Source organism: Atractosteus spatula (assembly GCF_055471065.1).
Source record: "Atractosteus spatula isolate fAtrSpa1 chromosome 24 unlocalized genomic scaffold, fAtrSpa1.hap1 SUPER_24_unloc_1, whole genome shotgun sequence".
Classification (NCBI taxonomy): Eukaryota; Metazoa; Chordata; class Actinopteri; order Semionotiformes; family Lepisosteidae; genus Atractosteus; species Atractosteus spatula.
The window spans coordinates 515,296-527,346 of record NW_028296641.1 but is presented as its reverse complement, the minus strand read 5'-3'; the positions used below and the strand labels follow the sequence as shown (position 1 = coordinate 527,346).

The 12,051-nt window shown below is 54.8% G+C and overlaps 2 protein-coding genes across 2 annotated transcripts; one reads left to right on the top strand and one right to left on the bottom strand.

The window, feature by feature from the left end:
• Positions 1-350: 350 nt before the first annotated feature.
• trmt112 (tRNA methyltransferase activator subunit 11-2) lies at positions 351-3,645 on the bottom strand. The gene is made up of 4 exons (XM_088908973.1): positions 3,220-3,645; positions 2,337-2,438; positions 2,166-2,258; positions 351-1,247 (listed from the first exon to the last, which is right to left on the bottom strand). The coding sequence occupies exons 1-4, from the start codon at positions 3,643-3,645 to the stop codon at positions 1,146-1,148; spliced, it is 723 nt and encodes a 240-aa protein (XP_088765099.1). The 3' UTR covers positions 351-1,145.
• Positions 3,505-11,304, top strand: prdx5 (peroxiredoxin 5). The gene is made up of 7 exons (XM_088908977.1): positions 3,505-3,679; positions 6,069-6,206; positions 6,924-7,058; positions 10,282-10,413; positions 10,508-10,546; positions 10,646-10,710; positions 11,003-11,304. The coding sequence occupies exons 2-7, from the start codon at positions 6,120-6,122 to the stop codon at positions 11,109-11,111; spliced, it is 567 nt and encodes a 188-aa protein (XP_088765103.1). The 5' UTR covers positions 3,505-3,679; positions 6,069-6,119; the 3' UTR covers positions 11,112-11,304.
• Positions 11,305-12,051: the final 747 nt, after the last annotated feature.

Genomic DNA, 12,051 nt, shown 5'->3' with positions numbered 1-12,051 from the left:
CACACACACCTGTCTACTGTACCAGTCTCTGTCCACATACCTGTCCCCTGTACCAGTCTGTCCACACACCTATCTCTATCCACACACACCTGTCTACTGGACCTGTCTCTGTCCACACATCTATCTCTGTCCACACACACCTATCTACTGTACCGGTCTCTGTCCACACACACACACCTGTCTACTGTACCGGTCTCTGTCCACACACACACACACCTGTCTACCGTACCGGTCTGTGTCCACACACCTGTTCCCTGCCCTTATCACACGTACCGCTGACGTACCTGTCCAGGTACGGGGGTCGAGCCCTGGTCAAGAAAGAGTGGAAAAAGACACAGAGAAGCTGGTAGTCGAGTTTAACTTTTATTTTTTCTGTTTCACAGACTCGACATGTTTGTAGAACAAGGAGTCTGTCTCAGTCCCACACTGGACAAAAAAACTGAAATTGAATTTAAATCACAGCAAGACAGAGGAAAATAAATACAGTTTACAGCACAGCGGCTGACATCGGCGCCCCTGTGTCTGGAGCGAGTTCATTCACTGGAGGGGTCAAGGGTCAGTCTGGACCAGTGTCAGGGGTTTGTTCAGCAACCCCAGCGGGCGGCTCCTGTCCTAAATCAGTTCATCAGTGAACTGACCAAGTCTGCCTTTGCAGATCATATAAGAGCTGCTGGACCGCGGCCACTGTGTGACCTTTACTCCTGCAGACTGGACAAGAACCACCAGCGAGATGTCAGTGCAGTGTGACCCCCAACCCTTACCCCACTGGACACCCCAGTGCAGTCTAACCCCCAACCCTTACCCCACTGGACACCCCAGTGCAGTCTAACCCCCAACCCTTACCCCACTGGACACCCCAGTGCAGTGTGACCCCCAGCACTGACCCCACTGGACACCCCAGGGCAGTGTGACCCCCCCAACCCTTACCCCACTGGACACCCCAGTGCAGTGTGACCCCAGCCCTGACCCCACTGGACACCCCAGTGCAGTGTGACCCCCAGCGCTGACCCCACTGGACACCCCAGGGCAGTGTGACCCCCAGCACTGACCCCACTGGACACCCCAGGGCAGTGTAACACAGTGAAGAACTGGTTCAGACACAGGGGCAGGGCTCATGTCGGTAGTTGTGAACAGACATATTCTCTCTAACTCTCATCCTCACTCAGTAGCATGTTGGGGACCCCCTTGGTAATGGGGAACTGGTGTCCCGACTCTGGACACTGCAGGCTGCCCTCCATCACCTCCACCTGAGAGAGAGAGAGAGGTGGGGGTTACCCCTGGAAAACCAAGTTCTTTACAGCTTCCAAGATACATCTTTGGAGAGTGAGAGGCAGGTGTGCAGGGGAGAGTGAGAGGGGAGAGTGAGAGGCAGGTGTGCAGGGGAGAGTGAGAGGAGAGAGTGAGAGGCAGGTGTGCAGGGGAGAGTGAGAGGGGAGAGTGAGAGACAGGTGTGCAGGGGAGAGTGAGAGGGGAGAGTGAGAGGCAGGTGTGCAGGGGAGAGTGAGAGGGGAGAGTGAGAGACAGGTGTGCAGGGGAGAGTGAGAGACAGGTGTGCAGGGGAGAGTGAGAGGGGAGAGTGAGAGGCAGGTGTGCAGGGGAGAGTGAGAGGGAGGTGTGCAGGGGAGAGTGAGAGGAGAGAGTGAGAAGCAGGTGTGCAGGGGAGAGTGAGAGGGGAGAGTGAGAGACAGGTGTGCAGGGGAGAGTGAGAGACAGGTGTGCAGGGGAGAGTGAGAGGGGAGAGTGAGAGACAGGTGTGCAGGGGAGAGTGAGAGACAGGTGTGCAGGGGAGAGTGAGAGGCAGGTGTGCAGGGGAGAGTGAGAGACAGGTGTGCAGGGGAGAGTGAGAGGAGAGAGTGAGAGACAGGTGTGCAGGGGAGAGTGAGAGGAGAGAGTGAGAGGCAGGTGTGCAGGGGAGAGTGAGAGGAGAGAGTGAGAGGCAGGTGTGCAGGGGAGAGTGAGAGGGGAGAGTGAGAGACAGGTGTGCAGGGGAGAGTGAGAGGCAGGTGTGCAGGGGAGAGTGAGAGGAGAGAGTGAGAGACAGGTGTGCAGGGGAGAGTGAGAGGAGAGAGTGAGAGGCAGGTGTGCAGGGGAGAGTGAGAGGGGAGAGTGAGAGACAGGTGTGCAGGGGAGAGTGAGAGGCAGGTGTGCGCGCAGTACACGCTCACCTCCAGCAGCACGCGGTGGACCCTGCGCAGGAACTCCTCGTCCTTCGCGTGCTCAGGGGACAGCTCGTTAGGAAGGTCATTCAGGTGTCCCAGCTGGAGAGAGAGAAAGGAGGAGGGTCACAGCCTGGCTGCGGCCCCAGCGGTCACTCCGAGAGAGGACAGCTGACTCACGCTGTCGGCCGCCTGCACCAGGACCCCCCACTCCAGCTTGGGAATCATCCGGGACAGGAACTCCGGGTTAAACTCCACCTCACTGACCTGCACCTCCGTGGCCTGAGCAGGGAGACAGAGAGACAGAGAGACTCGTTACTCAGACAGCACTGCTAGAGCACCACAACTCAGACTCAAGCACATCACAGCACAATACACACAACACACAACCAGCCTCAGGACAGCACTGCTAGAGCACCACAACTCAGACTCCACCACATCACAGCACAGATCAAACAGCAATATCTCAAATATCCCAAATCTACACAGCTAATCCCAGAGTTCCCACACCTGCCAGAATCACAACAGCTCCCAATCCTACTGGGAGAGGGAGGAGGGAACTCAGTGGAACTGGCAGCCCAGTGTGTGATCTCCTGTCCCAGCCTGAGGAACAGTGAGCCTGTCTCCCAGTAATGCTCCAGATGTTTATATGTGAATATTTTATGACTGTGTCTTTATTGTAAATGTCTGTAGATTGTTGTTTTATGTTAATTTTATTGTCATTTGCTCTGGCAACACCGGTTGTGCTCACCGGTCATGCCAATAAAGCACCTGGAACTGGACTGAATCGATACACAGAGAGGCCCGTTCGGACAGACAGAGAGACGCGCATGGAGGCAGATTTTGTCGTACACTTTACACTTTTAACAGCGCGGCGGTCGCTATATTGTCAGTCTTTGTTAAGGACTGTTAAAAGGTACAGTCGTTTAGTTTGGGCGCCAACGGTCGTAGTTATTTTCAACTTCTTTAACTGAAAAACACCCCCCCTGGTATCGGTCCGTAATGAACTGTCCTCGCATGAATACATGCGCCCTAATGAGCAGGGCGTAATTAACAGCCTTACTTTAATCAGCAGCGGGTAGCCCTTGGTGACCCCCTTCACGTGCGAGGTCAGCATGTTGTGCGTGATGAGCTTCATCCCGAGACGGGGGCCGACACGCAGCGAGACACGCTGGAGGAACCGTGGGAGGCACACGCGCGGGATCAGCGTCCTGGTGTCGCTGTGGAAAAACTCACGCCGAGTCGAGAGGCCCACCCGGTGGTGTTTGTGGTGGAAGCATGGACCGGAAGAAAAAAAAAAAGCATGGACCGGAAGAAGCGGGAGCTGGTACAGCAGTAAAATACGTCCCCCAGGACGCACACTGGCGGAACAACTGGTTCCGCCACAGAATGCGGAATCGAACGGACCCACGTTTCGCCCGTACCGTTCACACGGCGTTGTTTTTCTTGACGACAACACCAGCAGCTCGTCACTATGTTCAAGAATCATCCGGGGGATTTCTAAAGAGCCCTTACGGAGTGTGGTAAATACATTCCCGCTTCTCCATAGGGAACAAGTAAAGGTTTATTCCACGCTGGGAGCAAAGGAAAAGCGGCACAGCGTTTCGGCGCACCTGAGTATGAAAGCCCCTTTCTGTCGGGGAGTAAAAACAACGCGCTATGGCGTCTCGCAATTGTGACTTTGTGTCTCAGAACTGCGACTTTATATCTCGCAGTTGCGACTTTTTATCTCACATTGGCGACTTCGAAATAGCCCACATTTCATTGTCTGTCCTTCTGTTATTGTACCGGATTCGGGTTCTAGGGCTTGTGCCCCTCGCCGCTCCCGCCCTAGTTCGTGCCTCAGTTGAGTTGAGTTTTTAAGTGGCAATTCTGAGATAGACCTTCACCTGTTCCTTCTCATCCCGACCCAGCCTCTTACAGGAACTGCTCCTCCCTCCGCCCGTTCCTGGCTGCTGTTGAATAGATTCTCGAACAATGGTGCGCTTGGGTTTCAGTGACAGAGGAACTGGAAGGTTCCGTCAGGAGGCTGGGCTCTGACCCGACCTCTGGTTCAGTAACGGGGACAGGGGAGTGACCACCAGCATCAGAGACCGGGGCGGCAGCTTGCGTGTGGACAGCGCGTCTGTAAATACCGGCTGCGGGAGAGAATCTGCCAGTCGGGGTGACGTGTCCCCACTAGTCAAGAACAGAGAAACAGGAGAGGAGCCCCTCAGCCTGTCTGCTAACTGGTCCCCGGCCCTCATCCGGCTGACTCCTGAAAGACGTTGGGGGTGTCCCGTGGCACACACCTGTCCGTCTATGGACACGGCGGCTTGTTCCACACTCCCGCCACCCTCTGTGTACAGAAGGGCCTCCCGCTCCCAGGCTTGAAAGCACTGCCCTGCTCTGCTTGGTGGGCCGCAGTTGAGCTGCAGTTAACTGACAAGGACGAGTCGGCCCAGACGTGTGCAGGGGGACCGGTCAGCCCAGATTAACCCCAGACCCGCCAGGCGGTGTGTTAGAAAACACCGCCGGTGTAGCTGGACACCACCAGCCTGGCGGTGAAACGCGCGCCCGTGTGTTTGAGGTGGGGGGGGCCCACTGGCCCACAAAGAGAAGCTCTGGGGCACCGCGTCTCTCCCCGCTGGGCCGGCGGCTCCAGTTTCACTTCCTCCTTCCTCCTCGGTCACCACGGCAACGCCCATCCGGGGCCGGTTATTTTTCTCCTTCCAGGAAAGCGGGTCGTCACATCACCACGGGGAGGCGGGGCTTACGACACGGTCGCCGGGGCAACCGGCTCCGGGAGTCCCTCCGCACCTGGGGGGGGGGGGGACCTGGTTTGCGAGGCAGCGCAGGTGGGGAGCGGCGTCAGCAGGCGCAGGCTGCAAAGGGACAAGAAACAGGTTTATTCCAGGCGGAGAAGGGAAGAGGGAAAACGCAGCGTTCCCCTCACGCCTGAAGAAGGCGTCACAGCCGAAACGTTGTGTTTTGTCTCCTTTCCGCCTGGAATAGACCCGTTTCTTGTTCGTATGATTGTGAAGCTGTTTTTGGACGGACTTGCAGAGTTTTGTTTGCAGGCCGTTAATGGTGCTTTTTTTTAGATGTAAGGATTTTGATATTTAAAGGTAATGTTTAATAGAAAAATTGGAAAAAGAGCATTTATGTAATAGTTCATTTATTAGTCATTCGGGGTGAACTTCACCGTCATAACTCAAAGTGCTCTAATAATACTCCCCTTTCTAGTACTTTTGAGGTGGAGTTGAAACACTATTTAAATGCCATAGAAGATGTGAAGAACGCTAAAGCAAGGGACACATTTGATTTTACAGCTGCTCGGGTTTTTTTTCCCCCTTGTTCCTGTTTCTGATCCCCTGGTTGGATTTGTAAATTCTTTATACGTTTAATACAATTTTTTTAAAAACAATTCCAGGTGTGTGAGGAGACTGTGGGGGGGGGGGGACATAAAGGCCGAGAGCGGCGGACTGGGGCTGGCGTGGGCGTGACAGCGGCTGCCTGTCGCCTTGCACACCGGTCTGACCGAGAGGCCCGACGCCCCGGGTCCTGTTGTGGGTACAAACAGGCGCAGTGTGTACATCACACGGGCCTGCCGCTCCCCCCAGCGGCAGCTCCCGAGAGGCCTGATGCAACTCTCGCACACCTGGTGGGGGTGGGCTCCTGCTGCTGCTGCCGCTGCTGCCTGCCGGCACTGGGCTCCTCCTTCCGCCATGTTGGCTCCGGCGGTGGAGTACGGCCGGGCGCTGAAAGACGGGCGGAGCCGAAATGGCCGCCGGTTTCCAGTTCGCAGTTCCCTAGCGCCGCGTCCCCGAGGTGAAGGGTGGAGTTTGTCCCGTCGCCAGGGGTGGACGCAGTGTCTTCGCTAGCGAGTAGTTTCTCCTTCTTGTTGTCTTTCTGCTCCTCCCGCCTCCTCAGAGCCCAGATCCGCCGTCGCTATATATATAGACGCGCACCTGCGGTGGCCACATGATTCTCGCGTCGCTAGCCCGAGGAACGCTGCTCCTGCCCGCACGACGCTTCCACGCCTCTGCCGTCGCGAACATGCCCATCAAGGTAAGAGCCGGCCCGGGCGGGACACGCACGGCCCCCCGCTCGGCGCCTGCAGGAGTTTGAGACCGGGGCTGCCGGCGGTGCGGGTCTCGGTGGGCGGGGGGGGGACTGCGGCGGTATCGGGGGCGAGACTTCGCCAGATTTCTCCGGAGTCCCGACAGCTGACGGCTCCGGGACGAGAGGGGCGACGCCGAGCGCACGGCTCCGTCACGGTCCGCCCGAGCCTTCTTCATCACGGCCGTGCTAATTAATAAGTCATAACGACTTATTAATTAATAAGTCATAACGCGCTGGGTGCTCGTTCCTCGCGTGACGCAGCGCGCCGCTTACACAACCCCCCCCCGCCCACGGCGTCAGATTTCAACACGCAAAAAGAAGAAACTGATTTCTAAACGCAATTGTTCTCGCGCCCCCCGGCTACTGGCATCCGGCTCTGCGTTCCTGTTTCATCACGCGTGGAAATGTTTCCTCATCTCGGAAACCCTTCATTTACTGGACGCGGCCGTCTCCTTCCTCCTCTCTCCGGTTACTGGTCCCGCCGTGTGTCCCCTCCTCTTCCTTCCCCTCCTCTGCCCACAGGACGTCTAGCTCAGGGGCGCACCCCTCGCTCCGGGTGGGCGGCTTGTTCCCGACACCCACCGCCCTCAGTGTAAAGGTGGCGTCGGTGCGCCCCAGTCCTGCCGCTCTGTGTCCATCTCCTCACCCCCTCCTCTCTCCCAGGTAGGAGACAAGCTGCCCGCAGTGGAGGTGCACGAGGGAGACCCGGGGTCGAAGGTCGCGATGGACCAGCTGTTCAAGGGGAAGAAGGGCGTCCTGTTCGCTGTGCCAGGGGCGTTCACCCCCGGCTGCTCCAAGGTACGGGCCCAGGGCCCCCTCCTCTCTCTCTCTTCAATTCAATTCAAGGCGCTTTACTGGCATGACCAATGAGTACAATCCGTGTTGCCAAAGCAAAAGGAATACAATCTACAGACATTTACAATAAAGACACGGTCATAAAATATTTACAAATAGACATATGGAGCATTATTGAGAGACAGGCTCACTGTCTGTTCCTCAGGCTGGGACAGGAGATCACACACTGTATTATTATTATTGAGAGACAGGCTCACTGTCTGTTCCTCAGGCTGGGACAGGAGATCACACACTGTATTATTATTATTGAGAGACAGGCTCACTGTCTGTTCCTCAGGCTGGGACAGGAGATCACACACTGTAGTATTATTATTGAGAGACAGGCTCACTGTCTGTTCCTCGGGCTGGGACAGGAGATCACACACTGTATTATTATTATTGAGAGACAGGCCCACTGTCTGTTCCTCAGGCTGGGACAGGAGATCACACACTGTATTATTATTATTGAGAGACAGGCTCACTGCCTGTTCCTCGGGCTGGGACAGGAGCTCACACACTGTATTATTTTTATTGAGAGACAGGCTCACTGTCTGTTCCTCGGGCTGGGACAGGAGATCACACACTGTAGTATTATTATTGAGAGACAGGCTCACTGTCTGTTCCTCGGGCTGGGACAGGAGCTCACACACTGTATTATTATTATTGAGAGACAGGCTCACTGTCTGTTCCTCAGGCTGGGACAGGAGCTCACACACTGTATTATTATTATAGAGAGACAGGCTCACTGTCTGTTCCTCAGGCTGGGACAGGAGCTCACACACTGTATTATTATTATTGAGAGACAGGCTCACTGTCTGTTCCTCAGGCTGGGACAGGAGATCACACACTGTAGTATTATTATTGAGAGACAGGCTCACTGTCTGTTCCTCAGGCTGGGACAGGAGATCACACACTGTATTATTATTATTGAGAGACGGGCTCACTGTCTGTTCCTCAGGCTGGGACAGGAGATCACACACTGTAGTATTATTATTGAGAGACGGGCTCACTGTCTGTTCCTCAGGCTGGGACAGGAGATCACACACTGTATTATTATTATTGAGAGACAGGCTCACTGTCTGTTCCTCAGGCTGGGACAGGAGATCACACACTGTATTATTATTATTGAGAGACAGGCTCACTGTCTGTTCCTCAGGCTGGGACAGGAGATCACACACTGTATTATTATTATTGAGAGACAGGCTCACTGTCTGTTCCTCAGGCTGGGACAGGAGATCACACACTGTATTATTATTATTGAGAGACAGGCTCACTGTCTGTTCCTCAGGCTGGGACAGGAGCTCACACACTGTATTATTATTATTGAGAGACGGGCTCACTGTCTGTTCCTCAGGCTGGGACAGGAGCTCACACACTGTATTATTATTATTGAGAGACGGGCTCGCTGTCTGTTCCTCAGGCTGGGACAGGAGATCACACACTGTATTATTATTATTGAGAGACAGGCTCGCTGTCTGTTCCTCAGGCTAGGACAGGAGATCGCACACTGTATTATTATTATTGAGAGACAGGCTCGCTGTCTGTTCCTCAGGCTGGGACAGGAGATCACACACTGTATTATTATTATTGAGAGACAGGCTCGCTGTCTGTTTCTCAGGCTGGGACAGGAGCTCACACACTGTATTATTATTATTGAGAGACAGGCTCGCTGTCTGTTCCTCAGGCTGGGACAGGAGATCACACACTGTATTATTATTATTGAGAGACAGGCTCGCTGTCTGTTCCTCAGGCTGGGACAGGAGATCACACACTGTATTATTATTATTGAGAGACAGGCTCGCTGTCTGTTCCTCAGGCTGGGACAGGAGATCACACACTGTATTATTATTATTGAGAGACAGGCTCACTGTCTGTTCCTCAGGCTGGGACAGGAGATCACACACTGTATTATTATTATTGAGAGACAGGCTCACTGTCTGTTCCTCAGGCTGGGACAGGAGATCACACACTGTATTATTATTATTAAGAGACAGGCTCACTGTCTGTTCCTCAGGCTGGGACAGGAGATCTCACACTGTATTATTATTATTGAGAGACAGGCTCACTGTCTGTTCCTCAGGCTGGGACAGGAGGTCACACACTGTATTATTATTGAGAGACAGGCTCACTGTTCCTCAGGCTGGGACAGGAGATCACACACTGTATTATTATTATTGAGAGATGGGCTCACTGTCTGTTCCTCAGGCTGGGACAGGAGATCACACACTGTATTATTATTATTGAGAGACGGGCTCACCGTCTGTTCCTCAGGCTGGGACAGGAGGTCACACACTGTATTATTATTATTGAGAGACAGGCTCACTCTCTGTTCCTCAGGCTGGGACAGGAGATCACACACTGTATTATTATTATTGAGAGACAGGCTCACTGTCTGTTCCTCAGGCTGGGACAGGAGCTCACACACTGTATTATTAGTATTGAGAGACAGGCTCACTGTCTGTTCCTCAGGCTGGGACAGGAGATCACACACTGTATTATTATTATTGAGAGACGGGCTCACTGTCTGTGCCTCAGGCTGGGACAGGAGGTCACACACTGTATTATTATTATTGAGATAGGCTCACTGTCTGTTCCTCAGGCTGGGACAGGAGATCACACACTGTATTAATATTATTGAGAGACAGGCTCACTGTCTGTTCCTCAGGCTGGGACAGGAGATCACACACTGTATTATTAGTATTGAGAGACAGGCTCACTGTCTGTTCCTCAGGCTGGGACAGGAGCTCACACACTGTATTATTATTATTGAGAGACAGGCTCACTGTCTGTTCCTCAGGCTGGGACAGGAGATCACACACTGTATTATTATTATTGAGAGACAGGCTCACTGTCTGTTCCTCAGGCTGGGACAGGAGATCACACACTGTATTATTATTATTGAGAGACAGGCTCACTGTTTGCTGCTATTTATCTTGGTTAGATATTCGGCTAGTGTGTATTGTCTGTTTGGGGTTCTGTAGGTAGGTTTCTACAGATCTCCATGTGCAGAGTTTCTGTGGGGTGTTTGTCCCATTGAGTGTACTCCTGGTCTGTGAGGGGACCCCACACTTCACTGCTGTACAGGGCAGTGGGTTGGATTACACTCTGAAATATCTGGAGCCAGATCCTTGCTGGTGGGTTGGTGTTGAAGAGCCTCCTCCTTATTCCCCTCTCCCCCTCCCTGCAGACTCACCTGCCCGGCTTCGTACAGCAGGCGGACCAGCTGCGCGCCCGGGGCATCCAGGAGGTGGCGTGTGTGTCTGTGAACGACGCCTTCGTGATGGAGGCCTGGGGCCGGGAGCACAGCGCCCAGGGCAAGGTGGGGGGGGGTACTGTCGCTGGGGCGAGGGGCGGGGAGGGGGGTACTGTCGCTGGAGTTTCTCGCGCTGACCCGCGGCTGTCTGTCCCCGCAGGTGCGGATGCTGGCTGACCCCACAGGCGCCTTCACCAGGGTGAGCAGCAGGGGGCGACGGCGGGGGGGAGGGGCAGGAATGGGGGTATTTCGGCATCTGTGAAGTACTGATCTCTGCGCTGCTGGTTCTCTCTCTCAGGCGGTGGACCTGGTTCTGGACACTGAGCACTTCCTGGAGGTTCTGGGCAACCCGCGGTCCAAGAGGTGGGTCTGGGCTGGTCTGGGGGGCGCTCTGCGAGTCATTGACCAGTCCCCAGGGGCTCTCACTGCTCTGTCCCTCTGCTGACCACTCCACTGGGGTAGAGGGCAGCCTGTGGTGGCCTCTGCTGACCGGTTGGTGAGATGCCCTGGGTGAAGTGTGTGGGAGTGGGCACTGGACACAGCTGGACAGCAGGCGGGTCTGTGTCCACTCGGGGAGCAGGGTGTTGAAGTGGTCACTCTCTGCAGTGTGTGTGTTTGTCTGTGTGTGAGAGACGCTCTGTGTGTTTCCCCGCAGGTACGTCATGCTGGTGGAGGACGGTGTTGTGCGGAAACTCAGTGTTGAGCCAGACGGCACCGGACTCACCTGCAGTCTGGCCTCCAACGTCCTGTCGGAGCTGCTGTGAGCCGGCCGGGGCCGTGGGCGTGGGCCAGCCAGGACCGGACTGGACCTCAGGCTCCCCAGTGCCCGGGGGCTGCTGGACTGCCTGGCTGCAGCCTGCCGACACCATCGCTCTCTCCAGGGGGTCAGGGTCTCTGCCCCTGCCTGTGTGTATCCTCTGTAGTGTTTCCCAAGCTCAATAAAGCGCCTGAGTCTGGTGTTTGTGCCCGTGGGGGTCGTGATGTTCCCAGCGGCAGCTCGGGGGCCTGTCCTTCCCGTTTCCCATTAGAGCTCCCTAGCAACGCCACCCCTGGGGCAGTTGCTAGGAAACTAACCCATCCAAGAGCAGGCAGGGGAAACATCTCCCTCTCTCTCCTGCAAGAAGCATCTGCAATCAAGGTCGGGGGGGGGGGGGGGGTTGTTCCACACTCCCACAACTCTTTGGGTAAAACCCTTCCTTTTGTTAGCAGTCTTCACACAGCATGAGTGATGGTTGGGCGTCGGTATAAGTTTATGCTGATGCTCAGTGGGGTGACTGGGAGCCTGTGAGGCTTTTACCTCGAGCAAGTCCTGCTGAAAGGTCTGTCATTTTGCTGCAACAGAGACAAAGACGCAGCCCCATCTCAGTTAACATCTCAGGCTCTTTCCTCTTTTCAACATGTTTCCCCAGTCCTTCCTTTTCCAGTTCTTACCCACAGGCCCCGGGAGATGTAAGGGCTGTGGCAACGTACTGTTTTCGGTCTCTTTTATGAAGAAGGTAATGCTACTGCGCTCTTTTTAATAATGGAAGTTACCTCCTGTACCCCAGGGGGTAAGAACTTGGAGAGGGACAGAACAGACAGCTGCTCCTCGTCCAGAAAGCGTGAGGTTAGAGGAGTGTCCCAGCCGCAGCAGGAGAAGGAGGTGAACTGGTTGAGTCTTGTTCAGATAATCTGATGGGAGTATTCACAGAATAAATTCCAGAA